Raw genomic sequence first — 26,947 nt, forward strand, 5'->3', positions numbered from 1 at the left:
CCCTCCCCTTGCTGTCTTTTGAAGTTGAGACTGTATTTAACTATTACAAGGAAAAGTTGTGCATGATGGAATCACTTGGCATATCTACTCTCAGATAGAGTACGTTAGTGTGGACTGAGCTTGTTACTTTGTAGTTTGAAAGTTAAAAAAAAAATCCAGGATTAAAAGCAGGGAATACAAAACTTAGGTGAGTGGAAATTTTATTTACATATTCTATGATGTGCATTTTAGAAAAAGTGGCTTAAATTGTCTTATTTCAGTTTTTATTTTTATTTTTTAAAAGCAATTAACAAGCACCATATGTATGTTAATATGCTATAATATACAAAAACATTCATTTAGTACTATACTGAAAATGCATATAAGATCTTTTCTCTGTGTCTGAATTGCATTGCTATATGTTGAAATATTTTTATCAGCAAAAATGTATGTGGGAAGTATAAAAGTTCTTTGTACAACTAAATACAATATAAAATGTTTTTTGGGTATGGCATAATGCTTTACTAAAAAAAATGGTTGTTCAGTTTAAACTGAAATGAGTTTTTAATAGTCATTTCTTCCTTTAAAATAAAATAATAAGAATAAAAATGTTGTTATTTAGAGATATTTTTTCCACTTGGTTAATATGTTCATTTGTGATGGAAAATCTAGGTTATTTCACCAAATATTTATTTCTTATTTGTTTTTTATCTTTTGTATTACCTCTTTTGAAGTTGGTATGGTGTTGCCTAAAGATGAACAAACATATGTGAAAAAGTATATACTTTTAAGTTTTTTAATGATTTTTTTGTAGATATATATATATATATATATATATATCTACAAAAAAATCATTAAAAAATATATATAATGAAGTGTTATGAACTGTATGATCTCTTAATTTTTCTTCCATGGCTGTACCTATAATCACTAGACCATCAAATATAAACCATTAAAATAAACTGTTAGCAGATATTAAGTAAACTCAATAAGTAACTCAAACCATTTGAGGAAACCGATTGCAACAAACCATTTGAGTTAAACAACTAATCTATATGAGTACTGTGAACGTACTGCATTTAAGTTGAAGTAATGAGGTATTTAATTAACTCATTACCTTCAACACTGAGTTCAAATCTCTTTTTGAATGAGTAGAATTAACTTTCGATAAACTTTGAGGTAACTACACTCATTTCATTAGCTAAAGTTGACTGCTGGATTTTACAGTGTAGAGAGCTTATATTGCAATAAATGGACAGAATGTCTAAAGAGCACCAAACAAAATAAAGTTACCAAACAATTGCATGTATATGTGTATAGGATTATGTAGCATCTGGTGTTTCTTTCCCCATGTTGACATATTTAAGATGCATCTCGCTTATCTTCCATCTGTTGTGTCTTGAAGCAGTTGAAAAAGACTGGGATTGTTGTGGGCTTTTTGCAGCATTGACTGCATTGTTTTTTCAGGCTCATTTCATACTGAGGAAAAGTGGACTGCTCGCTTTAATGTGCTTGTGCTTGTGTTGTCATCAAAACAAAACAAAAATCTGACAGGGCTCATAAACCTATTTATCTTTAGGTTTTCTTTTATCTCAGCTAATTTATAAATCATGTTTACCTTAATAAAAAGGAAGAAAAAAGCAGTTTGTAGATTCAGGTGTTGGTCCTGAAATGTATTTTTAATGATCGTTAAAAAAACATTTCAAGCAAGAAACAAAGTAAAAAAAAAAATGATGTTAATGTTAATACTTGGTTCAAGTTTGTTGAAATTGAAATGTGGTCAATTTTTTGCCTGGAATTGTTTGTTATGTTTACAATAATTACTTTGCAAAAATATGAAGTTAATACTGTCAATTAACTACAGGATTTCTGATACTGGTGTTCCCAGCATGCACCTGGGCATTTTGCTATTTGCAAGCTGTTTTTTACATTTACGTTTACATTTTGTCATTTAGCAGACGCTTTGTCCAAAGCAACTTACAATTGAGGAGGCATTCAGCGATAAACAAAAACAGGCAATACACACAATAAGTGCTAGTTATACAAAGTAACTTGTTTGTGTTCAGAGAATGGGCTGGATGCACAAAGACTTTTAATTTCAGCCAGTCAGCCTCAGCACCTCTGGTCAACTATCTTTCAATTCTAAAATTGCCACAATTAAGGTCTGATTTCTTTAAAAATCAGTGATCTTCACTGTACAAAAAGCACTGCATTAAATTCCACCCCCCACCCCCTCCGCCATGTCTTGAAAATATGAGTTTATTTTACTCCAGAAGTTTCTTCACTCACCTGCTGATCTTGATGGCACAAGTTACACTATCTTTTATCTCGTTTGAAGCTTGAAACACTAAATAAATGCTTAGTTCTATCTAGAGAAAGTGCTTCAACAGGTGGTCTTGGTTTTATTCACCGGGGGTTAAGGTGCTCTCGGAAGAGATGGGTTTTTAGTTGTCGTTTAAAGGATACCAGTGAATCTGCAGTCTGTGTGCGAGTGGGAAGATCATTCCACCAGCGTGCAACATTGAATGTAAAGGTTTTGGAAAGGGTTTTTCAGCAGTCAATGTGTTTCCTTTTGTGAAGTATCACTTTGTTTTATGACATCAGGACTTCCTTTTCAACTGAAAATGTCATATTCAAACGTACTACTATTATTCACATGTACAACTTTTACTCATACTTTTACTTTATTATTCAAAGTAAAGATAATACTTTAAAATGACTAAATTTAAAATGACAAAATGACTCAGTGCCTTAATGTTTGAGTAGATAGAGTACAAAGAGACATAAATGGATCTGAATATTGTTTATTTGAGTATTGCAAATAAACAATATTACATAACAGCAAATTTTCAATATTTTATTCAATATATGAAGTTTACTTTTAAAAGCTCTGTCTAAAAACTTGCTAAATAAAAAAGTAGCTTTTATTTTTAAAAAACCTATATACTGTAGCATTAAACATGTCCCTAACATTTACTGTTTGTATATCAGCAACTTATATCATGAACACAATACCCTTTTCGTTTTTTTTTTTTTTTTTTGCAAAATAACAAAAAATACTGAATATAAATTGGGATGACTTCATATAGATTCGTATTCTTTTGCTGTCCTCCCTACATTTTTAGTCATTGAGAGATTTATGGAAAGTGGGAAATTTCCAAAATTCCTTTAAGTGACTTAGTAAAAGCCCAAGGATACATTATTACCTTGACTCAATTTAGTAAGAATGTCCTAGATGATATAGTTGAGCTGACTGCAAGCAGAGACACGTGTGACTGGACCATCTCAAATGGGAAAGGTGGGAAATCCCAAAGAAAGCTCTTTTCACTGCATGATCCAGCTGTTCCCGCAAAAAGGAAATTGTTAATGGTTTTGTGTGCGTGTGTTTGTGTGTTTGTGTGTGTGTGTATGTGTGTGTGTGTGTGTGTGTGTTTGTGCGCGTGTGCCTGTGTGTGTAATTTTTGGTGGTTTACTATTGCTTATTTTGTTTTTTTTTAGACACATCAAGACAAGTGCACAAAGATCTCTCTTATCCACACACACTATACTCCATATAGAAGGCAGAAACTAAGCCTTTTTTGCAGTGCAACTGACGATCAACAGTAAGATTTTATCTCTTTCCATCAAGGAAAACCACTAACTATCAAGAATGCATGATTACATGTTGTCATGGCTTTGCAATCAAAAGATGTCATTCTATTGGAAGTCAGTGGGGTATAAACAGCTATGAACATATGGAAAGGGTAGTACATTCTTGCATTTTTTTAAATTTCCAAATAGTTTTTTCCAAATTATGTAAGATTTGTCAACAAAAACTATTCCGTTTGCTGAAACACAGAGAAAGTTGTGGCCAAATTAAGCCTCAAAATCACCTCACATTGGATGAAACATCAAAACAAATAACATACAAGGGTTAATGTAAGTCAATGTTGCATATAGAAGCATATCATTAATCCAAAGGAAGTTTCTTTGAATGGGAATTTAAGAAAACTTGTGAGATTAAAGAGAAGTTGTATTATTTAGCTTTCACCCATATGACCAGTGCTGGGGAAAGGTACTTTTATAAGTAATGCATTACAATATTGAGTTACTCCCCAAAAAAGTAAGTGAGTAATGCGTTACGTTACTTTTGAGTTACTTTTGCGTTAATTTTGCGCTGGCTGAGGCTTGGGCTGTGTCCGAAATCAGAACGCTAAAATCAGTATGAGAGTTGAGTAGTGTCCCAAATTATAGAATTTAAAAAACAGTATCCGAGTAGTACCCGGATGACTTACTATTTTCGGCGACATTCTAAGGTGTTTATTCTATGGATACTACGATATCCTATGATGCACCATGAGAGAATTCATGAATGGGAGTGAAGTGACGCAACTGACATGGGTAGGTCACGTGAAAATGGCAGGCAAACTCCATTCATACTGCTTACATTCTTACTGTATAAAACATACTTTTCTAATGGTTAAGTAGTAAATTTTAAATTCAAAGCCAGTACCTACTGAGTAGTAGGTGATTTCGGACGTTTCATAACAGGATTTTCTTCTTATTCTTCTTCTTCTTCTATTTATTAATGCAGCATATAGCCTACACATTCATTTACCTTTAAAAAAACACATCAAAAAATAAAAAATGTAGGATTATCTTATCTTCTGAGAACTTCCTGACCCTCGAGCTATACATGCCGTATATACAGATTAATAAACGTGTAAAGTATTGTGTTTGCTACTTATTCACTTTTTGTCTTATTAGTAAAATCACTGTCCATTGAGACACTCCCGCCTACCTTTTCTATGATTTGTTCAGAATAAGGAGATTACTTCCATTGCAGAAATGTAAAGCTCATTCATTTTGGTTCTGGTCTGTTCCTGCATTCTCTCATTGTGTATGGGACTCAACTTGACTATGTTCATTTTATTTTAGTTATTTATTTTTTTATAAGCTAATTATTTAAACAATTAAGTAACTTGCATTACATTTCTTTAAAAAGTAAATATTTCAAATATTATTACTTAAATAAAAAAAAAAAACATATCACCTTACTCGTTACTTAGAAAAGTAATATTATTATGCAATTCTTGTTATTTGTATTGCGCTAACCCCAACACTGCATATGACCCTCACAGTAAAGACACATTGTGTGTAAAAAAAGATGGAAAAAATAACTTTTTTTCGAAGTAATAAGATTATTCAAAGGCCATCTGGGCCATAATGTTAAATCCATCACTTTTCATAGGACGCAAAACTTTTTTTTCTCCTAAAACTTTACAAAGAGACTTGATGTAGCAATAAAGTTCAAACGTTACATTCTTCAAATTATTTGTTTTTATAGTTTCAAAAAATGATAAATATTTGTTGCTTTTAGTGCTCTTTATTGTTGCTCTGTTCCTCATTTTGTTGGTAGTTTTGATTGAAATTAGCTACTGAATGATGAACTGCAAATATATTCATATATTATGAATTTCAAAATTTTATATTGTCAAAATTAACTTTCAAATTTCTCCAGCTGTGTGTACAAAAGTGAATACAAACATTTTCCTTTTCCTAATAAACTATATTACAATTTTGCAAAGGTGACGATACGGTGGCGCAGTGGGTAGTGCAGTCGCCTTACAGCAAGAAGGTTGCTGGTTCGAGCCCCCATTGGGTCAGTTTGCATTTCTGTGTGGAGTTTGCATGTTCTCCCCTTGTTCGCGTGGGTTTTCTTCCAGGGGCTCTGGTTTCCCTTACAAGTCCAAAGACATGCACTATAGGTGAACTGGATAAGCTATATTGTCCGTAGTGTATGTGTGTATAAATGAGAGTGTATGGGTGTTTCCCAGTACTGGGTTGGACCTAGAAGGGCATCCACTGTGTTTAACATTTCATTTCATTTCATTTTCTGGTCAGCTTAGTCCCTTTATTAATCTGGGGTTGCAACAGCGGAATGAACCGGCAACTTATCCAGCAAGTTTTTACGCAGCGGATGCCTCTCCAGCCGCAACCCATCTCTGGGAAACATCCACACACACATTGACACACTACGGCTAATTTAGCCTACCCAATTCACCTGTACCACATGTCTTTGGACTGTGGGGGAAACCGGAGCACCCGGAGGAAACCCACGCGAAGGCAGGGAGAACATGCAAACTCCACACAGAAACGCCAACTGAGCCGAGGTTTGAACCAGTGACCCAGCGACCTTCTTGCTTGAGGCGACAGCACTACCTACTGTGCCACTGCCTCGCCTGTATTAAACATATGCTGGATATATTGGCAGTTCATTCCGCTGTGGTGTGACTCCAGATTAATAAAGGGACTAAGCCGAAAAGAAAATGAATGAATGAATGAATACAATTTTGCAAACACTGCACTTTTTCATAGTTTGGCCGGAAATGCTGTGAATGGTTTGCCCATGCATATGCAATCACTTATCATAATAGAAAGCTTGGTTTCTCTTGTGAAAAAACACACTTAAGCATGCATTTAAAAAAGAGGAGTGCGTGTTATAGAAATGATAGACTTTAAAAGAATCAGGCCCGGGCATGTAGATGAAGGGAGGTTAAATGGATCCAGTTTGAGATACTCTGTAAGGCATAAGAACTTCTAACAACAGTGTGCTAAAAGCAAACAATACCAGATGAAGAAGAGAAGGAACTAAAGGCAGTAAATAGAAAGTGTAACCAATGATTTAAATAAGGAGCATGTGGAGATAATCAGTGAAGCAACAAGTAATTATGACAACAAATGAAAACATTCCTACAAACCATGACAACTGAACGGAAACACATGAAACAGTGCATGATGAAGAAACTGAAAGCTGAATGTGACAATACGTAGCACAGAAAGAGATTTTTGGAAATGACTAAAACTGAAGCTTTAAGTCGTTTTCAGAAGTCATGTTTTTCACATTGAGTATGGGTTATCTGCAAAGCTGGTGTATCTTCCTATAACAGTAAACTTCCGGTGAATGGTTATTTTGACTCTTTAAAAAAATTATAGGGTTCCTTTCACAGCATAGATGCTGCAATATAATTTAAATAAAAATGACTTTAGCGTTCATTTAGTTGTTCAAGTGTAAAACAAGATTAAAATAACTGTTCATATTTTAAAGACATGGCATGGAAAAATGAAATTCAATGCAGTGCTTCTTTTACATTCTGAGACCCACTTTATATTGTATATCAGTCATGCAATGAAGATTATTGATTTATAAAGAAAACAGACCTTAAACATGCAGATTTTTTAACGGCATACAGTTCACCGGAATTGCATTTATTTAAAAATTAAATGTCATTATGCGTATACTTCATAGAGGTATCATTTGCATAAAGTTCTGAAAAAATTCTTGTTGAACTCTTCTCATCAAAATAAGTGTACTTCTTAAAAAACTTGCAAAAATAATGAGACTATGAATGTTTAGTTTGATATTATAAATACAATCAACATTTTTTGTAAGTGTCTTGAAAGAGTTGACTATAAGTGATCTTAAAAGGATAGTTGAAAAAACGTACACTGCATTTACTCACCCTCAAATAACTTCATAAACATATCAAATAACTGTTAAACATATTCTAATATTCAGAAAAATGCTGTAGAGCTGATTGCCATTGACTTGTAATGTTTCATAATAAGTTGAAACTGGTTGGAACAAGTGAAGGGAGAGTAAAGTATGACATTGTTCTTTTTTAAAAGAGCTATCCCTTTTAGTGGCCTTTTAATTTCATTCATTCATTCATTCAGATACTTTTTGGCTTAGTTTCTTTATTAATCAGAGGTCACCACAGCAGAATGAACCGCCAACTTATCCAGCATTTGTTTTACACAGCGGATGCCCTTCCAGCTGTAACCCAACATTGGGAAACGCCCAAACACTCTTGCCTTTGCACACATACACTATGGCCAGTTTAGCTTATTTAATTCACCTATAGCGCATATCTTTGGACTGTTAGGAAAACCAGAGCACCCGGAGGAATCCCAGGCAAACACGGGTGAACATGCAAACTTCCACACAGAAATGGTAACTGGGTCAACCTGGGCTCAAACCAGCGATCTTCTTGCTGTGAGGCGATTGTGCTGCCCACTGCATCACTGTGACATCAGTCTTTAATTTATATATTATAAAAAAATTACTCCATGCATGATCAACTAGATCAATGTGCTAAGCATTGTGTTACAAAGAATTTGGCTGTAGGTTTAAAACCAGCATTGGGCAGCATTCATGAGTTTCTTTGGGGCGACATGGTGGCTCAGTGGTTAGCATTGTTGCCTCACAGCAAGAAGGTCATGGTTTGAGTCCCTGCTGGGTCAGTTGGCGTTTCTGTATGGAGTTTGCATGTTCTCCCGTTTTCGAGTAGGTCCAAAAACATGGGCTCTATGTGTGTGATAAAAAAAGGGGGTATATTATTGTATCCTACTATTGGTTTGCAGCTGGAAGAGCATCCATTGTGTAAAACATATGCTGGATAAGTTGGTGGTTTATTCCGCTGTGGTGACCTCTGATTAATAAAGAGACTGAGCCGAAGGAAAATAAATGAATGTTAAAAAAAAAACTCATTGCTTATATAAACAAGCACACTTCTGCAGATTTTACCCACTGAACAATTGCAGGCAATGTTCTGTCAACCAAACGATCTTTCAATTCAATTTCCTATACAGTCACATTATTTAAAATCATCTGCCAAAATTTGCACTGCCAACTAATAAGTATTGTTTCTGGTTCAATCTGCTCTTCCATAGAAGCGTCTGAAGGCCATGCCAGGGCCAGATGGACACAGTGATTTGGGTCCTTGCAAAAACCTTGCTGTGCCCAAATCCTTCTTTCCTCCTAAACCTTCAATTACGGGTGAGAAATGGCACACAGCCTTAGACTTTATTTTGAGGGGAGATGCCCAGGAGAAGATCCACCACCGCTGGGCTAGTCAGCACTCCACACCAGTGGCACAAAACATACACCAAAGAGTTGCCGATGAAGGTCTCATCAGTCCCACGAGGATAAAACCAGTACCGAAACCTCGTCTGCTGAAGTCACAGTCTCATACTGACCAGCAGCAGTCTTTCAATGATAGCAACATGAATTATTTTGGATCTGCATCAGGTACAACACACAGATTCTTTGAACCTTAAACCCACTGGCTACATTTATTTATTACACATGTAAAAAGAAATTTCCTTTGCCCAGTGAATTGTTGCCTCAGTTAGCAGCTTTTAGCTGTCCGGAGCATCACTGCTGTGTCTTCTGCTGCTGTAGCTCATCTGCTTCAAGGTTTGATGTGCAGTGTGTTCCGAGGTGATCTTTTACGTAACATTGATTATACCCAGTGGTTATTAGAATTGTTGTAACCTTTTCATAACAATATTTGTATGTGTTTTTCACCCGTATTGTACAGTGTGGGGTTTCCAGATAACAAAATATCTTGGTTCTTAAAAGTGTATATGCGTGCAAGGTTACAAACATTTTTTGTAACTCAATGTGCATTTCTGTCTGCCCTATCTGTGTGTGTGTGTGTTTAAGTTTCATTGTTTGTCCTGTCTAGCACATGGCTCAAGCCTGGTTTATATTTCTGCGTCAAGTGACCGGCGCAACTCACGGCGCAGGCATCGCGCGCAGCTGTGCATTTATACTTCTGCGCGCTGTCTCCGTTGGTCTGCATTAACACTTCCGAAACGCTAGTGGGCAGTGAGGTGTAAATGTTCCTCTGTGTCGAGTTTCTTCGCTTCTTTTTGCTATTCTGAACACTTCCTGGATGTACAAGTGACTCAAACTCGCTCATTTTAAGGCAGGAACCGGCAGACGTGCAACAACTTTAACCATGAGGTAAACAAAGAACAAAACTTTCCATCCGGAGCTTCACGGGACTCCACACTTGTAAACAATCGCTCGCGCCATTCGCGCAGGCTTTCGGTCCCGCCCAGACTCGTCGGCGCTAGCAAGTCGACCAATCACAGAGCTTGCGCTACGCGTTGTTGCGACGTGTAGTTACAATTTTTGAGAGGTGCACGTCAGTGACGGCGATGGCCACGGCGAAGGGCTATGCGTCAGCGCCGTAGCCTACGCCGGTGTTTGACGCAGAAGTATAAATCAGCCTTCAGTCTTTGTTTGTGTCTGACATGTGCTATTCTGTTCCACCCATCTTGTTTCCCTTTACCACACCCCCTTGTTTAGCTCTTATCTGGTCCTTGATTTTATAAGTGTTTTCACCTGGTTCTTGTGTGCTTTCCTCTCTTTATATTGTGCTGTCTTCTCTCATGTCTTTGCTTGTTTCTTTTGTTCTTTCTGCTTAGCATTCAAGAATCAAGAATCTTGTCTAGTTTATGCTTGTATTTGTATCCTTGTCTATTGTTATTCCTTTTTTATTTTTTTTCTCCTAGTTGTTTATTGTTGTAGTGAAGTTTTAATTTAGTTTTATTTATTTTGTCTGAAATCAATTTCTTCTATTCTAAAGTTTTGATTTTGTTTTGTTTTTTGTCTCAACAGTGTAAGAAGATTTGCTTAAACTTTTATCATTTAGTTATTTTGATGTATTGTTTTACTTTCTAGTTTCTCTCTCCTGTTTGTCTTTGTGTGTTTGCATTCTGTTCCCTTGTCCTGTTTTTATTTATTTATTTTTTTATACAACCTGTGAAATCCTGGCTGCTAATTGACTGCTGGGCTGGTACGGAGTCAGCCATCATCTCTGCATGGAACAGCCCCTTCCTTATCAGCCTCCCTACCTGTGATTGTCTGTGCCCAATTATCATTTGGTCTTTGGGAATGCATTGGAAAACTCGAATATGCATGTGACATGATTTTTTAGGAACTTTAGTTACTGTTCGTTTAAACTCTGCTGAAATATAACCTTACATGGGGTTATATCCTGAACGTTTTGTCCAATAATCATCATCTTTTGTGGATTATAATTCAAGGCAAGTCTATATAAAAAGCGTGAACCTGCAGACTGAGGCACAAAACGCCTGGAAAAAGTTTATAGAACATAAGATTATGCATAATAAATGCCAATACATGGATGGGTTTTCTGCTCATTGTCATTGATAGATAGTTTTTAAGAGTTTAGAGTTCAATCATTTTATTTAAATGTCTATTTCTATTTGTTAATTTGTTTTCTGAAAATTTTATTAATTAAAAAAATTATGAAAAATGAACAATAGAGTATACAGTAAAACGTATAAAATGTAATTGTATAACATATTCCATATAGAAATTATGTATGGAAATATATACAAATTATATAATGACATTGAAGTGCAGGTTCAGATTTCACATATTGTATAAAATGTCATTTATGCAACATGGATTGACTATATTTAAAAATATAGCAAACAATGGCCATTTACACACATTGTTTTTCAATGACTGGAATATAGGCTATGAGTTAAAATATATTAGTGACCATTTTAAATATGTTTATATATGGAACCAACGACCATACCACAATCATAATCATTTAAATCATCTTTCATTCATCCTGGCCCTCATTTTAAAATTAACCAGATCTTTTTAACCACGTTTACATGCCTAAATGCATTGTGTTTCTGCCATGTGGTTGGCTGATATATTTATGTTAACAAGCAGTTGATTAAGTGTACCTAATAAAGTGAGCGTATTTGAAAAGTATACTGTCATATTCTGAAAATAAACTCCCAGTAGATTAACATGGACTGCTTCCTACTGCTACAAAGGCAGATGTGAGCAAATCTGGCAAACTTTCACCAGTCTGTTTCCACAGATGGGAAGAATAATGATACTCATTTGGAAAACTGGCACATTCAACCAAAAACTACCTCACATAAATCAAAACGGATCCCTCCAAGCATACCTGTACCTGCCAGGCCCCTTCCCAAAGAGCCGGCGCAAGTGATCTCAGTGACGGGTGAGTGTTCATTTAGCTGTACTGTAATGATTTAAATTTACTCTTTATTGCTTTTTTGACTATTAAGCATCTTAAGAGCCAAAACCCTAACTACCGCCATACTGAGAAAAAAACACATTTTACTAAGCATGTATTAATCCATATTAGGCGGCACAATGGCTGAGTGGTTAGCACAAGAGGGTCGCTGGTTTGAGTCCCAGCTGGGCCAGTTGGCATTTCTGTGTGGAGTTTGCATGTTACCCCTGTGTTCACGTGGGTTTTCTCCGGGTGTTCCAGTTTCCCCCACAGTCTAAAGACGCACTGTATACTATTAAAGTCAGAATTAGCCCCGCTTTGATTTTTTTTCTTTTTTAAATATTTCCCCAAAGAAGTTTAACATAGCAAGGACATTTTTACAGTATGTATGACAATATTTTTTCTTCTGGAGAAAATCTTATTTGTTTTATTTTGACTACAATAAAAGCAGTCTTAGGATCAAAATGATTAGCCTATATAAGGTATTGTTATTTCCAATAGTCTACAGAACAAACCATCATTATACAATAGATTGCCAAATTTCCCTAAACTGCCTAGTTAACCCAATTAACTTATTACACCTTTAGATGTCACAGAAGTGTCTTAATAAATATCAACTAAAATCATCAAGTCAAAGATAAAATAAATCAGTTATTAGAAATGAGTTATTAAAACTATTATGTTTAGAAATGCATTGAAAAATCTTCTCTCGGTTAAACAGAAATTGGGGAAAAATAAACAGGGGGGCTAATAATTCAGAGGGGCTAATAATTCTGACTTTAACTGTAGGTGAATTGGGTAAACAAATTGACTGTTGTCAAAGAGTGAGTGTGTGAATGCGAAAGTGTATGGGTTGCGGTTGGAAGGGCATCTGCTGCGTAAAACATATGCCGGAATAATTAAGGGTTCCATCCACTGTGGTGACCCCTGATGAATAGGTGACTAAGACAAAGGAAAATTAATGTTTGAATAATCCATAAGTGCACCTCTATTGTGTAACTCTTTCTTATTATGAGAATATATTTGTCAGCGGTTTCATTTGGAGGCTCTTGTGTTTTTCTCTTTTTTTCTCTCTTTTTTTTTTGATTAAGAATCTACAAATGACTATGATGATGGAGTTTATATGGATATAGACTCTTCACCAACCCAGTCTGAATGCTTTAGCTCAATAGTTGTCCACAATACTCAGTCAGGTACACAAAATCATCCATCATTATCAAGACGAAATATTATTTCATCATTGATTCTAGCCTTGTAACTTGTAATTTCTCTCCAGGTTCTGAGGTTTGTCCTGATGACAGACCACTTTTACCTCTCTGTCTGTCAAAACCAAATCTTGCTTTCAAGTTCCAGAATAAAAACAATGTTGAGCACAATGAAGCCGGATCATTTCACAACACCATCAAGGATAATTTGGTTTCTGAGCTACAAAAAAGATTCTCAGGATCAATTAAAGAGAGAGATTTAAGCACCAAAAAGACAAACGTTCTTAAGACTAAAGGAAATTGCTCTCCCAAACTGTTTAGTAGCTCTCATTTGGAAATGATCTCAATGCTCTTCCACATGAAGAAACTGACTGAAGTAGACCGGCCACTTGAAACTGTAGCTATGCCAGCTGTTTCCAATGGTCCAAAGAGTCCAGAGGATATTTCTTTAATTGTAAAATACCAAGCAACAGAGATGGAGAATCTCAATGAAAGTTCTCTGAAAACTCCAACAATGCTTCCTCTTCCTGGTTTGGTGGACAAACTTATAAAATATCCTTCTAACAAAACCTTCACGTGTGGTGATAATCTGAAAAAGCCTCTGGAACAGTTATGGCAAGAGCGAAGTATCGTAAGAAACAGTGGAATACTAAGTCGACTCAATATGGAGCAGCTAAGGCTTCAAGAGGTACCTTAAACTCCATAAAAGTAACAGAAACACTTTATAAGCTGTTTTCATGACCTCAACTCTGTTCTCTCTCAATATTCTTTGCTCCGGTCTGGTTTCACACTCCTCCAGCATCTGTATGAGGTTGTCATATCCGAGCAGGTTTATCTTCAGAGCTTGGCCATGACTGTGGAACATTTTCAGGAATCTTCAGTTTTGAAAGAGGCTCTGGCACCACGAGACAGGAAGTCATTGTTTTCTAGCATTGCAAAAATTAAAGAGATCAGTCAAAGGTAAGAACCAGCCAGGTTATTTGTTTATCAAGAAATTACAGTGAATAAATGTACAAAAGTACAATGAATACAATCAGATTTTTTTCTTTCCTACTTGTGTCTGATGTCATATTTAGGAAACAATAATGTTGGAACTATATATGTAACCCCAAATCAGAAAAGGTTGTAAATGAATAAAGAAGAGAGTAGTGATTTAGTGTGTTCCTCGTGATTTTTATTGCGTTGGTGTTTTTTTTTTTTTTGTTTTTTTTTTTTTTTTTATAAATTCCTGTATTCTAATTTTAGTTCTTTCAACACATTTCATATATGTTGGGACAGGAGCAATTTAGGTCTAGTAATCAGGTAATTGCTTGAATAATGATGTGATTTGAAACAAGTGATGTCAACAGGTGATTGTAATTATGATTTAATACAAAAGCAGCATCGAAAGGTCCAGTCCTTTAGGGGCAAAGATGAGCTGAGGTTTGCCAGTTTGCCAACAAACACATGAGAAAATTATAAAAAAAAATTAAAAACAATGTTCCTCAACGAAAAATAGCAAAGACAGTTGGATATTTCACCTTCAACAGTGCATAATAAAATTAAAAGATTCAAGGAATCTACAGGTATTTCAGTGCATAAAGGACAAGGGTGCTAGCCTAGGCTACCATGATCTCTGATCCCTCAGTACTGTATCAAGAATCGTCATTCATTTATAAATTGTATCACCACATGGGCTTACGACTACTTTGGGAAACTTTTGTAAAGTACTACAATACGTAGTTACATCCACAATTGGCAGTTAAAACAAAAGGAAGCCTTAAATTAACAGTGTCCAAAAACGCGGCTGACTTCTCTGAGCTCGGGGGCATCTGGGATGGACCATCACACAATAAAAACATGTACTGTGGTCAGATGAACCAGTATTTCAGTTATTTAAGGAGAATTGAATGCTGTGTGCTCTGGAGGAAAAAAAAAAAAAACGTCATCCAGACTGTTAAAAGAAACAAGTCCAGAAGCCAGGGTCTGTCATGGTACAGTACTTCTTTTCCAAGGACGCCCATGCATATTTCAATAAGACAATGCAAAACCATATTCTGCAAATCCTTTCTGTGGAGGAAGAGGATACAGGTACTTGACTGGCCTTTCTGTAGTCCTGACCTGTCTCAAATAGAGAATGCGTGGTGCAAATTGAATCACAAAATGCAACAATAAAGACCCCATACTGATGCCCACTTTGTTTGCAGAAAGAACGGGACAAAATTACACCTGAAACACCTTATCATTTGCTGTCGTCAGTCCCTAAACCTCTTTTTAGTGTTACATTAACATCTTTTAAAGTAGTAAATGTTTAATTGTTCAAACTGTTTTTGAAATGTGTTGCAAGAACCAAAATATGTATATAATTATTAATTATGTGTTAATTTTGAAAAAAAGAAAACAATAAATATCATGAGGAAACATTAAAAGATGTTTGTTGTATTGTTTGAAATGAAATACAATCAATGTACATTTAGAAATCACTTTCTTTCCATACTGTATCAATTTTTTTATTTTTTTTTTTTATTTGGAGTTGTACAAAGTAGTTGGACAACTAAGTCACATTCAAAAATATATAAATGTATTTGCATTATTTAAAAAAACTTTAAATACAAATGATGAAACAAATATTTATAATAAATTATATGCATTTTTGTGCATTTAAAGGATAAATTCTTCCAAAAACAGTTTTGTACATGTTTATACTCACCCTCAAGTTCCCTCAAGTTCACCCTCTAAAGTTTCTTTTATCTGCTAAGCTTTTTGCCAAAAGTGTCCAAACTGTTTTTGAGGCAACAGTGTTGCTGATACTGTATGTGTATTAACTACGTTTTTGATTTTTCTAATGTATCTGTGCAAATTATTTTCATAGCTTCATGGATGCATTGCTATTGGCGCTGTCTTCAAATTTGTTCTGCGATGGTGTCTGTGATGTTGTACACCAGTATGCACTTGGACCCTTTGATGCTTATATAACTTACATCCGTAATATGCCCTATCAAGAACAGACATTACACAACCTTGGGTAAATAAATCATGTTTTTAATGTTTATTTAATGTTGTTGATGTTATCACGGACATTAACACGAACCACCAAAGTAGTAATGTTGACTGTTTTTAAATGTTGCATTGGTATGACTGTTATTTGTTATTACATACTTATTTTCTGAGTTTATATTTAAACCTGTAATTAGCTACAACAAAGGGGTTTTGTGATCTACAACATTTTTACATTCAATGGGCTCTATTTTAATAATCTAGGCGCAAAGTCTAAAGAACATGGCACAAAAGCATTAAGGGCGTGTCAGAAAAATACGCATTGTGCCACGGCGCATGGTTTAACAGGGTTGTGCTTATTCTCTCAATGAGTTATGGGTGTGTTTTGAGCATAATGTGCATTAAACCAATCAGAGTCTTATCTACCATTCCCTATAAGAGTCAGTTGCGCTCCTCCACAGCACATTTGCAATTTACATGGCTGACTTCGTAAGTGTAAAAACTGAATGCTTCACCAGCGAGAAAACAGTTAAAAAGACCATCTGCAGCGCGAGGATAAAGAATAAGCCTCCTCCATTCATTTTTTTTCTCTTTAGTTTACTTTTACTCTTTACTTCAATTCTTTACTTTCGTGGAGTACAGGAACAGCCAACAAAACTACTTCTAAATTAAGACTCGAGGTCAAGAAGGCATGGAGGCAGGGGTTTTTATATTTATGTAAAAAATATAATTTTGTAATAGTTTAATCTTTTTTCACATATAAAGATATTTGTGTATTGCTTTATTAAGCAATGTGTAAGCGTTTGAACCCGCATAGGTTCATAACTAATGCACTCTAGACTTTAGACTAGCTTTTAGTTGATTAATTGCACAGTGTATTCAGTTCCTTTGTCCAGTGGCTCATAACAAATCCATTTATGCATATTGATTACAATGGAGGAAACTCAGTTGTTTTGAATAATCCAAATCATCATTGAGTCCAGAAGTCATCTAATGACCTCCATTTCCATTCAAGAGTTGAATAGAATTCTGCCAGTTGTATAGTACTAAAAAGTATACAGTTTGAAAACATAACCTGATTTTTAAATATGCTGCACTCTTATCAGAAAAGAGAGTCCTCAGATTTTGGAGATCTTGCATAAACTGCAGGAAGACCCTCGATGCAACCGACTTTCCCTTAAATCCTTCCTTTCCCTGCCATTTCAGAGGATAACACGACTTAAAATTCTAATGGAAGTAAGTGATCTTCAATTGTTTTTAAATGTTACATCACATGTTATGCTAATACCAACATAGGCTCATTCTGAAAGCCTTATATACATTTCTGGAGATTGCGCGTTATGTAGACAGAGGAACGTCTTTAAAACGAACACTACAGGGCAGTATGTTGCTGTTCCTTTTCACGCTCAGCTAACCGCTTACCTTCATGTTGACGGTTTTTGCTGCTGTTACCAGTTTGTCCAGTGGCTCATTGCATTTTTCTGAGGATTTGAGATGCAGAGTGGAGTTCACTGTGAAAACGGGGCTCAAGTCAGGCAAAAAGCGGTTCCAGGAAGTAGGTAAGACAAAGACAAAAGACAAAAAATAAAACAAGTAAATAACAGGGTAAGAATGTGGTAAAATATAAAAACATGGTAAAAATCAGACGAGGGCTTTTCTTTTTCTGGATTGCTTTTCAAAACACTATCGGTTGGGTTTAGGGAAGGAGGTGGGTGGGGTAATCAGTTGGTTAGTTAGTCGGTCAGTCAGTTAGTCAGTTAGTCAGTCAGTCAGTCGACAGCAGCCTCTGGTGTATTTACCCGAGAAGAGCAGGCACGAATGGCACTCACAGTGAGTAATTTGAGATCTCAAAAAGCATACACAGTGGTCTCTGGTGAATTCACAAAAATAAAAACTGTAAAAAAAAAATAAAAAAAGTAACTGCTGGGATGTATTTTAAACACTCCAGAAATGTATATAGAGGTACGTAATCAGAATGAGCCTGAGTTGGCTAATACAGTCATGCCAATGCAATGCAGACTATCCAGAAAAAGGCTGTTCCAGGATCAGACTGTGGGTCCGCAGCATTTAGAGCTTTGACAGAAATCTCTAAGGTATGAATGACAAGTGGACCCGCATTTCATTAATAAACACTACTGTGTGTAAACATCTGTTTGCTGCATGATGTTGTGATTTGTTTGCCTACAGCTGCTGGAGGCCTGCAACTGGCAGGTGGGAAGAATGAAACAGATGGAAGAAATTGTGCAGATTGCTAACAAGATTGAGTTTGCCTGCAAGGTAGTTTCAGGCGGTATTTTAAATGTATTTATTATTGATGTTTAATGTGAACACTACAAAAAAGGGGTTTCTTGCTTTGTATTTTGTATGTTTATGTTCTAGTAAAAATATTTCGATAATATTTTCCAGTACAAATATTGAATTAAACTGAGTAGTAGAATTACAAATAATAATGTTCCATTAAAAAAAGTTCCTACAATGAGTTTAAAGGTCCTGTAAAGTGCTTTGAAATATAATTTTTTTGATTTAATGTTTGACAATTTTAACTGAAAAATGAAAAGAGGGTGGGACATAGATGAGCTCCTCCCCTTTAAAAAACAGCCAATAGCCTCTTTTTTTTAATCTCAGCTCTGACAATAAGAGCAGTTGAAATCAAACACATCAAATAAAAAGGAAGTGTGAAGAGTCTTGAAGAAGGCGGAGCATCAGATACTACAGAGCATTTGATTGGTCAAGATTTGATGAGAAACTGAAGTTTAAGGTGACATGAAAAAAATCCATATAAATGGAAGTGACAAACTGCACTTTTTGGAGTGGCTCATTTTTCTTCTAGTATACTTCAACCATTTTTGAACCCATTCAGCCGATTTCTTGTTCTGGCACGGGTCACTTTTAGCTTAGCTTAGCGTGATGAATTGAATCAGATTTGACCATTAGCATTTCGTTCAAAAAGGCAACGGTGGCCGAGAGAGCTTAAAGTGCTGCAATTTAGGAAATCACATGGAATTACAAAAAAAAAAAAAAAACAGCAGAAAATTAAAAAAAGATCTTCATCTGTTTGACAGCACACATGCTGCAAATTGTCACAATGCAAACACATTTAAAAAAAACTGCTGCATTTTCTCACAACGCAACCAAATTAATGAAACATGCTGCATTTTGTGCCATAACTGCAACCACATAACCGTTTACAAAAATGTGCTGCATTTTCTCACAACACTTTGAAATGGCACGGAACCCAATGGAAATGTGAGGACCCTAAAACGTGACCAAACCAGCTATTTAGGTTATGGTTATTTAGGCTAATAAAATACAAAAGACAAGGAAATCCGGATATTAATATAAACAAACAAAAACTCACCATTCAAAATGATGTGAGAATAGTGTTGTGTAAATGTCCCTCAACATAGTAGGAAGTATCTTTAATGATTCTTTGAAAAATGTAGTCTCTTTTAACCCCTCCATTCTGAAAGATTCTATTCTGCTGTGATTGGTCAGATGGCCCAATATGCTGGTCTACTACTTACAGCATAAGTAAAGCCCAACAAACATTATCATATCGCTCAGAGAGCTCCAGATATTGTTAAGTGTTAGTGAAGTAAATACTGTTTGTTGGGCATTATGCAATTATGTAACAATATGCAAATTTGATTCAAACTTATGTCGGCTTATACAATGGAAGGAACTAAAATAATAAAGGACAACTCGTTTCAGGCACTTCAGAATCCCCTTTTTTTGGGGGGGGGGGGTGGTAATAAGTATCATGGACATTGATATTTTAAACCTTTACATTTACTAACAGCTATAACGCACTATATGAAAGAAAAATATAATGGGGCAGTGCACTGTAAGTCTTGTTTTAAGAAAAAAAAGTATGACCTTTTTCTTGATTTAAGAATAAATTCACTTCATTTAAATGCGTTTTTGTATAGAAAGAAACAAATATCTGTAACTTTGCTTCTCTACTGAATCCATCTTTTAAAAATAATATTTGCACCATAATAATGGGAAAAAACTGGATAAATATCTGTGTAAGAAAATAATTTGTTGTGTCAATTTCCTGAATGTATATGTCTGTATCTCTCTCTTAGGCCCTGCCTCTTGTGTCTTCTTCTCGCTGGCTTGTGAAACAGGGAGATTTGCTTCAAATTACTTCAAAGGAAAACATGTTCGGTCAGAGAAAGCTGTGTCCTGTACTTCTGCTTCTCTTTAATGATTTACTGCTGGTGGCCAACAGGAAAGGGTAGGAGAGCCGGCTTCAGTTAAATTATCTCATTTAAATGAAAACTGGCATACTGAAGGTTTTCTCTTTAGAAAGACATATAATTCTTTTAAGCTATCTTCTACCATCTTCAGTTTCTGTAGGCCCCCGCTAATTGACTTTTTGAAATTTGATGCTGTTTTCACATGGAAAATAAATAAAACCTAATGTCTGAAATGTTACACAGTAAATCAAGGTGCAAAAAGGATATTGGTCAAAGATGAAATGTCTCATTATGGCGTTTTTGTCAAACTAAATTAACAAAGGTGAAATGCCAATGTATTCTTAATTGTTTGGTAACTCTTTATTTGGATGGTCCATTTGAGTATTAATAGACTGTTTGCTTAATATCTGTTGATCCTTCAGCGGACATTTAACTGACTATAAGAAACTTTGCAAGTACAGTTGAAATCAGAATGATTAGCCCCTCTTTAATTTTTTTTTCCCTTTTAAATATTTTCCAAATGATGTTTAACAGAGCAAGGAAATTATCAAAGTATGTCTGATAATATTTTTCTTTTGGAGAAAGCCCCTTTAAGCTACATATTTTTTCAAAAGTCATTATACAATAACCTGCCTAGTTACCCTAACGTGCCAAGTTAACATAGTTAGTTAAGCCTTTAAATGTCACTTTAAGCTGTATAGAAGTGTCTTGAAAAATATCTAGTATAAAATATTATTTAATGTCATAATGGTAAAGATAAAATAAATCAGTTATTAAAAATAGTTATTAAAACTATTATATTTAGAAATGTGTTGAAAACATCTTCTCTCTGTTAAACAGAAATTGGCTAAAAATAATAATAAACAGGAGGGCTAATAATTCAGGGGGGCTAATAATTCTGACTTCAACTGTACATGTCAACTTACACTAACTCTAACCCCAACCCCAACAGTCTACTTATAATCTAATGAGAACTTGTTGGCATGTAGATGCATTCATTTTCTTTTCTGCTTAGTCCCTTATTAATCTGGGGTCGACACAGTGGAATGAACCGCCAACTTATCCAGCATATGTTTTACGCAGTGGATGCCCTTCCGGCTGCAACACATCTCTGGGAAACATCCATACACACTCATTCACACACATACATACGTACAATTTAGCTAACCCAATTCATCTATAGCGCATGCTTTTGGACTGTGGGGGAAACTGGAGCACCCTGAGCAAACCCACACGAACGCAGGGAGAACATGCAAACTCCGCACAGTAACGCCAACTGACACAGCCGAGGCTTGATCCAGCGACCTTTTTGCTGTGAAGCGACAGCACTACCTACTGTGCCACCGCGTTGCCTTGTTAACTTAATAGTTTTTACATATTTAAGTGGATTGAACATAAAACAATTAAGTTTTCCCTAAAAACTCTTGAAATGTTATGTTTTAGCTTATTTAAATGAGTAGTGTAAGCAAACAGCAAATGCCTCTTTTCAGTGTAGCATATATATATATACAGTTGAAGTCTGCAACAGTTGTGACCTCCGGTCAGTTTATTTTTCTTTTTTAATATTTCCCAAATTATATTTAACAGAGCAAGGACATTTTTCATAGTGTATTTCCTATAATATTGTTTCTTTCGGAGAAAGTCTTATTTGTTTTATTTCTGCTAGAATAAAAGCCATTTGAATTTTTTAAAGCCATTTTGAGGTCAAAATTATTAGCCCCCATTTTTTGATTGTCTACAGAACAAACCATCATTATACAATGATTTGCCTAATTACCCTAACCTGCCTAAAACCGAGTTAACCTAGCCTTGAAAAACATCCAGTAAAATATTAGGAACTGTAATCATAGCAAAGATAAAAGAAATCAGTTAATAAATGATGAGTTATTAGTTATTAGAACTATTATGTTTAGAAACGGGCATTACGGTGGTGCAGTGGACGATTGCCTCACAGCAAGAAGGTCACTGGTTTTAGCCTCGGCTGGGTCAGTTGGAATTTCTGTTTCATGTTCTCCCCGTGTTCCCATGGGTTTCCTCAGAGTGTTCCGGTTTCCCCCACAAGTCCAAAGACATGGGGTACAGGTGAATTGGGTAAGCTAAATTGTCCGAAGTGTATGTGTGTGAATGACTGTGTCTGTGTGTTTCCCAGTGATGGGTTGCAGCTGGAAGGGCATCCACTGCATACAACATATGCTAAATAAGTTGCCAGTTCATTCTGCTGTGGCAACCCCAGATTACTAAAGGGCCTAAGACGAAAAAAAAAAAAATGAATGAATATTTGGAAATGTGTTCTAAAAATATATAATAAAACCATATTTCTGTTAAAAAGAAATTGGGAAAAAATATACATGGAAGGCTAATAATTCTGACTTCAGTTGTATATGCAAAACTTAACATTCTTATTGTCATCTCTACTTATACCGAACAATAATAATTCAACTGTATATATATTCTTCGAAACATCTTGTCTGGTGTTCAACAGTGTGAGTAAATAAATAATTGAGTCTGAGTAAATGATTTTTGAGTGACAGATTCCTCTAACAATTTGTTGCTGACAGATAACTAAAACCAGTTTGAAGGATAAAAAAAAAATTTAAAATGACAATTAATCTGTGTTTTAGGTCTGCATTGTGATCCTTATATAGAGAATTCTAAAGGGAAAAAAAACATATTTAAACCTATATCTGCTTATTTTACAAGTCTCCTGGAGATCAACAGAGGAGTTTACCATTTTAATCCATTCAGTCAATCTTTGGCTCTGGCAGGAGCACTTTTAACTTAGCTCAGCATAGATAATTTAATCAAATTAGACCATTAGTGCCTCGCTCAATTTCAAAAAAGATATCACAACAGGCGCAATGATATTATGCGGCACCTGAAAATAGTCCCCAGCTAAGTAACTAACTGTGTAAAATCATTATTCCTGCTGCAGCCCTAATTATTACACTAGACTGAGAGTATAGTTCCTTGCCATATCGACCTAGAAAATAACAAGTTTTTATTTTCCATTGATCTTAGTACACAATGTAACTACTGAAGAGTGAAGTTTTGATTAGGAAAATTATTAAAACTGTTTTGAGTGAGATGCTAATAGTCTAATCTGATTAGAGTGCTCCTGCCAGACCTGGTGATCGGCTGAATGGGCTCAAAATGGTAAAACTCAACTGTTTTACTATATGGAAGTTGTAAAATTATATCTTGAAATAAATAAATAAATAAATTGCAGTGTTCCTTTCATTATTCTTGTTCTAAATAAGCCTGATATTTATAAAATGATACTATTGTTGCACCAAATTACATTTAATGGAGTCTCCTGTTATTTAGTAAAATTTATTATAGCAATTATTATTATTCTGCTCAAAATATTTGAATTATGTTGAAAATATATATAAAATATTTTGCCTGTGCATCTTAAGGTGTTAATGTCTGTTTATGAACACAGGTTGGATCGGTTTGTGGTTCATGACTATGTGCACCGCTCACTGATGGAGGTGACGGAAGGTAAAGATCTGGAAGAGGAGCTGGAGGGATGTGAGCTGAACCGGATATTCCAACTGACCCTTTTGCATAATCACCGGAGCACCTCATCTCAACTTCTGCTGCAAACAAATTCAGAGTCAGTCCTGCACCTCTACAATGAACCCTCAAATTGATGCTAAATGGCCTTTGTGGCTAGGTAAAACATTTAACAGTGTAAAATAATATGATCTTTCTCTTGGTAAACTATTATGTGTCTGTTTGTTTTCACAGAGCTGAAAAGAACTTATGGGTGGAGCTGCTAGGTGGTCGGAGAGATGGACAGGACACTGTGTATGAAGAATGGGGTAAGAATCATTTACATTTACGTTTACATTCAGTGAATTTCCCAATAATTTTCAAAACTATAACATATATATATTTTAAATGTATGAAAGTCTCGTTTTCACATACCATGCGTAATCTGGTTTAAGGTTAGCATCTTCAGCTAAAATACCAAAATGTGGAGAGTGTCAGCTTTGTTATTGTTAATTATGAGTGGTTTAAAAAGTTTCACAATAAGTGAAACAGTAACAGAAGTAACATAATACAACACAAGTTTTCAAGAAGAAACCAAAATAATTCATGTAATTTATTTATATATTTTTTTTTATCATTGTTAGACAGTGTTATGGGGAATATAGCTAGGTATGGTTAAGATAACATAAATTCTAGTATGACAAATTCTATTCCAGAATCGTGCGTGCATTTTGCATTTCCAAGAAAACCCTATTATCTTTTAAACAAAAACTTTTAACACAACTGTTTTAATAATAACAAATTATAACGAGTTAACTCTAAAAATAATGTTTGTATGTGTATTAAGGAACATTTCGTCTTACAAATATTAACATAATTAATATTTCCACTACCTATTTTACCGGATATGCACAAAAAGGTGGAAAAATTAACTCTGTTATTGTTATACTTAGTGGTTTACAATGTTACACAATTAAAAAAAAAAAACAGAATCAAATGTCCCCTATCACATTTCAACATTTTGCACTATTTTACATTAGGAATTATTCAATTTAGCCTACTGTAAATTATACACTTATTGTAGTATATCATTCTGGATTATGGAAGATGAGTGAAACTAAAAACGCTTGAACTGAAGTTACATATCTGAATTGAGATCATCTAAAAATTCTCAACACTGTGAATGAAGAAAAAGCTTGTATCTTCAGATTTTATTTTCAGTCGTTTAGCATAAAATGTCCAACACTAAAATTCACCATTAAACAAAAGCTTTGTGTAGGAATTCATGTTCAGCTTCTGTAAACAGAAAAATTCAGACTTCTTTGATTTCACAGGTCATTTAAGACGTTTTAGCTTAAGAAGACACATAGAGCTAATGGATGGAGCTTGACACCTGAGCTTCCACTCAAAGGGATACAGCTGGATACGCACGTCAATATACAGTAGCATATCCCAACATCTGCAGCAATAATTGCTATTTTTATGTTAATGTGTAATTAATTTTAAATATGAAAAAATACACTGTATATTTACTGTTTTTACATTACATTGGGGTTGGTACGTCACTAAATACAATTATTGGAAAATTTAATAAATCATAATTCTCGTTTACTTCCAGCCGCAGCTGTATCTCGTCTAGCAACATACTTCGCTAGATGGTCCACCCTCACCCTATCCATAAATATCACTAAACAAAACTCCACCCATCAAGTCCACAGAGGTTAAGCTGGATTAGGTAAATTAAATAATCCTCTGATAACATTATAGAGCAGCAATTAGCTCTAGCAAAAGAACAAAGAAAAATTCACCCTAACAAGCAAACTAGAACATGTGTGGCTACAGATTGACCACTAGGGGGCAAAAGTGTCAATGACTTCGAGAATGTGTTGCTACAAAATCGAAACATCTGTGTTAATCAGAGACGTGCAATTATGATTTGAGATCATTGAAAATATGATTTGGAGTATAATTATTTAAACATCTGTGATAAACTATTAAATAAATGAACAGACTATACTGAAATGGTCATTGTGTTCAAGATTGTCCTCAGGTGCGATGTGTTGAGGTTTGCACTGGACAGCAGAGAGGAGAGCTCAGTCTACAGCAGGGAGATCTGATCAATGTCATACAGAAAACTACTGATGGTACTGTTTTTCCAACACAGTTCTGCTATACCAAATCAAATTATTTTATCATGGGTGATTTTTTTGAGGATCTGTCTCATCATTCTCTACTCTCTGCTGTTGTAGGGTTCCTGGAGGGCCGTAGAGTACAGGATGGACAGCGGGGCTGGTTCTCGGCCTCATGTGTAGTAGAGATCACTAATGAACATGTACAGAGACGTCACCTCCGTCAGAGGTATCATGTCCTACAGACGGCCACACGCCTGCTGAAACAGCGCAACAGAGGCCTTGAGCAAACAACCACAAAATGCCTAAAATGAGAGACCGCTTTCCTAGAGAGAGTCTGTTCTTAGATACTGTTTGATAGTGTCTTACTGACATGAAATAAAAAAAAGTGAAGAAAAAAGTGTGTGTGTGTGTGTGTGAGAGAGAGAGAGAGAGAGAGAGAGAGAGAGAGAATGTGTACACTGTAAAAAAAAATCAGGGTTTCACACAATATTTATTTATTTTTTTTATTAAATTAACTTTTATTTTTATGATTTAAATATTGGTGACATGGTAGCGCAGTGGGTAGCATGATCGCCTCACAGCAAGAAGGTCGCTGGTTCACGTCCCGGCTAGGTCAGTGTGGTTTTCCTCCGGGTGCTCCGGTTTCCCCCACAGCTAAAGGACATGGGCTATAGGTGAACTGAAAAAACTCAACTGGCTGTATAGTAGATGTTCCCTAGTGCAGGGCATCCTCTGTGTGAAACACATGCTGGATGAGTTGGCTGTTCCTTCCGATGTGGCGACTCCTGATGAATAAAGGGACTAAGCCGAAAGCAAATGAATTTAAGTGTATTGAACATAAAACAATTAAGTTGTCACAAAAAAACTCAAGAATTGTGTTGAGTTAGCTCATTTTAAATAAGTAGAACAAACAGAAAACATCATTTTTGACTGTATGCATGTACCCAACATTAATGAGTACAACCCCTTTGAAAACGATTTGAAGGAACTTTTTTCAGTATATATAGAATATATGTTGAACTGTTAGATAAAATGTTTTTTTTATTTTTTTATAAATATACTTTATTAATTTTTTTCAAGAACAACCACAAAGAAACAAA

The 26,947-nt window shown here is 35.3% G+C and overlaps 1 protein-coding gene across 2 annotated transcripts; it reads left to right on the top strand.

Annotated features, from left to right (window-relative positions):
- The first annotated feature begins 73 nt into the window (after window positions 1-73).
- LOC101882153 (ephexin-1) lies at window positions 74-26,244 on the top strand. Of its 2 annotated transcripts, XM_087257227.1 has the most exons (16): window positions 74-187; window positions 3,478-3,581; window positions 8,692-9,049; window positions 11,679-11,822; window positions 12,929-13,030; window positions 13,114-13,730; window positions 13,842-14,002; window positions 15,894-16,046; window positions 17,125-17,254; window positions 18,037-18,111; window positions 18,206-18,295; window positions 20,107-20,258; window positions 23,663-23,836; window positions 23,971-24,044; window positions 25,755-25,859; window positions 25,965-26,244. In XM_087257227.1, exons 3-16 carry the CDS (start codon window positions 8,707-8,709, stop codon window positions 26,156-26,158), a joined length of 2,514 nt encoding a protein of 837 aa, XP_087113353.1. In that variant the 5' UTR covers window positions 74-187; window positions 3,478-3,581; window positions 8,692-8,706; the 3' UTR covers window positions 26,159-26,244. The 2 variants fall into 2 exon arrangements, with proteins under 2 accessions (XP_087113353.1, XP_087113352.1); XM_087257226.1 differs by lacking the exon at window positions 3,478-3,581.
- The last annotated feature ends 703 nt before the right edge of the window (window positions 26,245-26,947 follow it).

The sequence above is a fragment of the Danio rerio genome, chromosome 6, assembly GCF_052040795.2.
Source record: "Danio rerio strain M-AB ecotype USA chromosome 6, GRCz13ab, whole genome shotgun sequence".
Taxonomy (NCBI): Eukaryota; Metazoa; Chordata; class Actinopteri; order Cypriniformes; family Danionidae; genus Danio; species Danio rerio.

Bases quoted from the DNA above. Each gene is read 5' to 3' on its own strand.
- LOC101882153 (XM_087257227.1), top strand. From the start codon at position 8,707: ATGCCAGGGCCAGATGGACACAGTGATTTGGGTCCTTGCAAAAACCTT. The intron at 17,255-18,036 runs GTAAGTGATCTT...AATGCAATGCAG, and splicing joins GACTTAAAATTCTAATGGAA to ACTATCCAGAAAAAGGCTGT. The intron at 18,112-18,205 runs GTATGAATGACA...GTTTGCCTACAG, and splicing joins CTTTGACAGAAATCTCTAAG to CTGCTGGAGGCCTGCAACTG.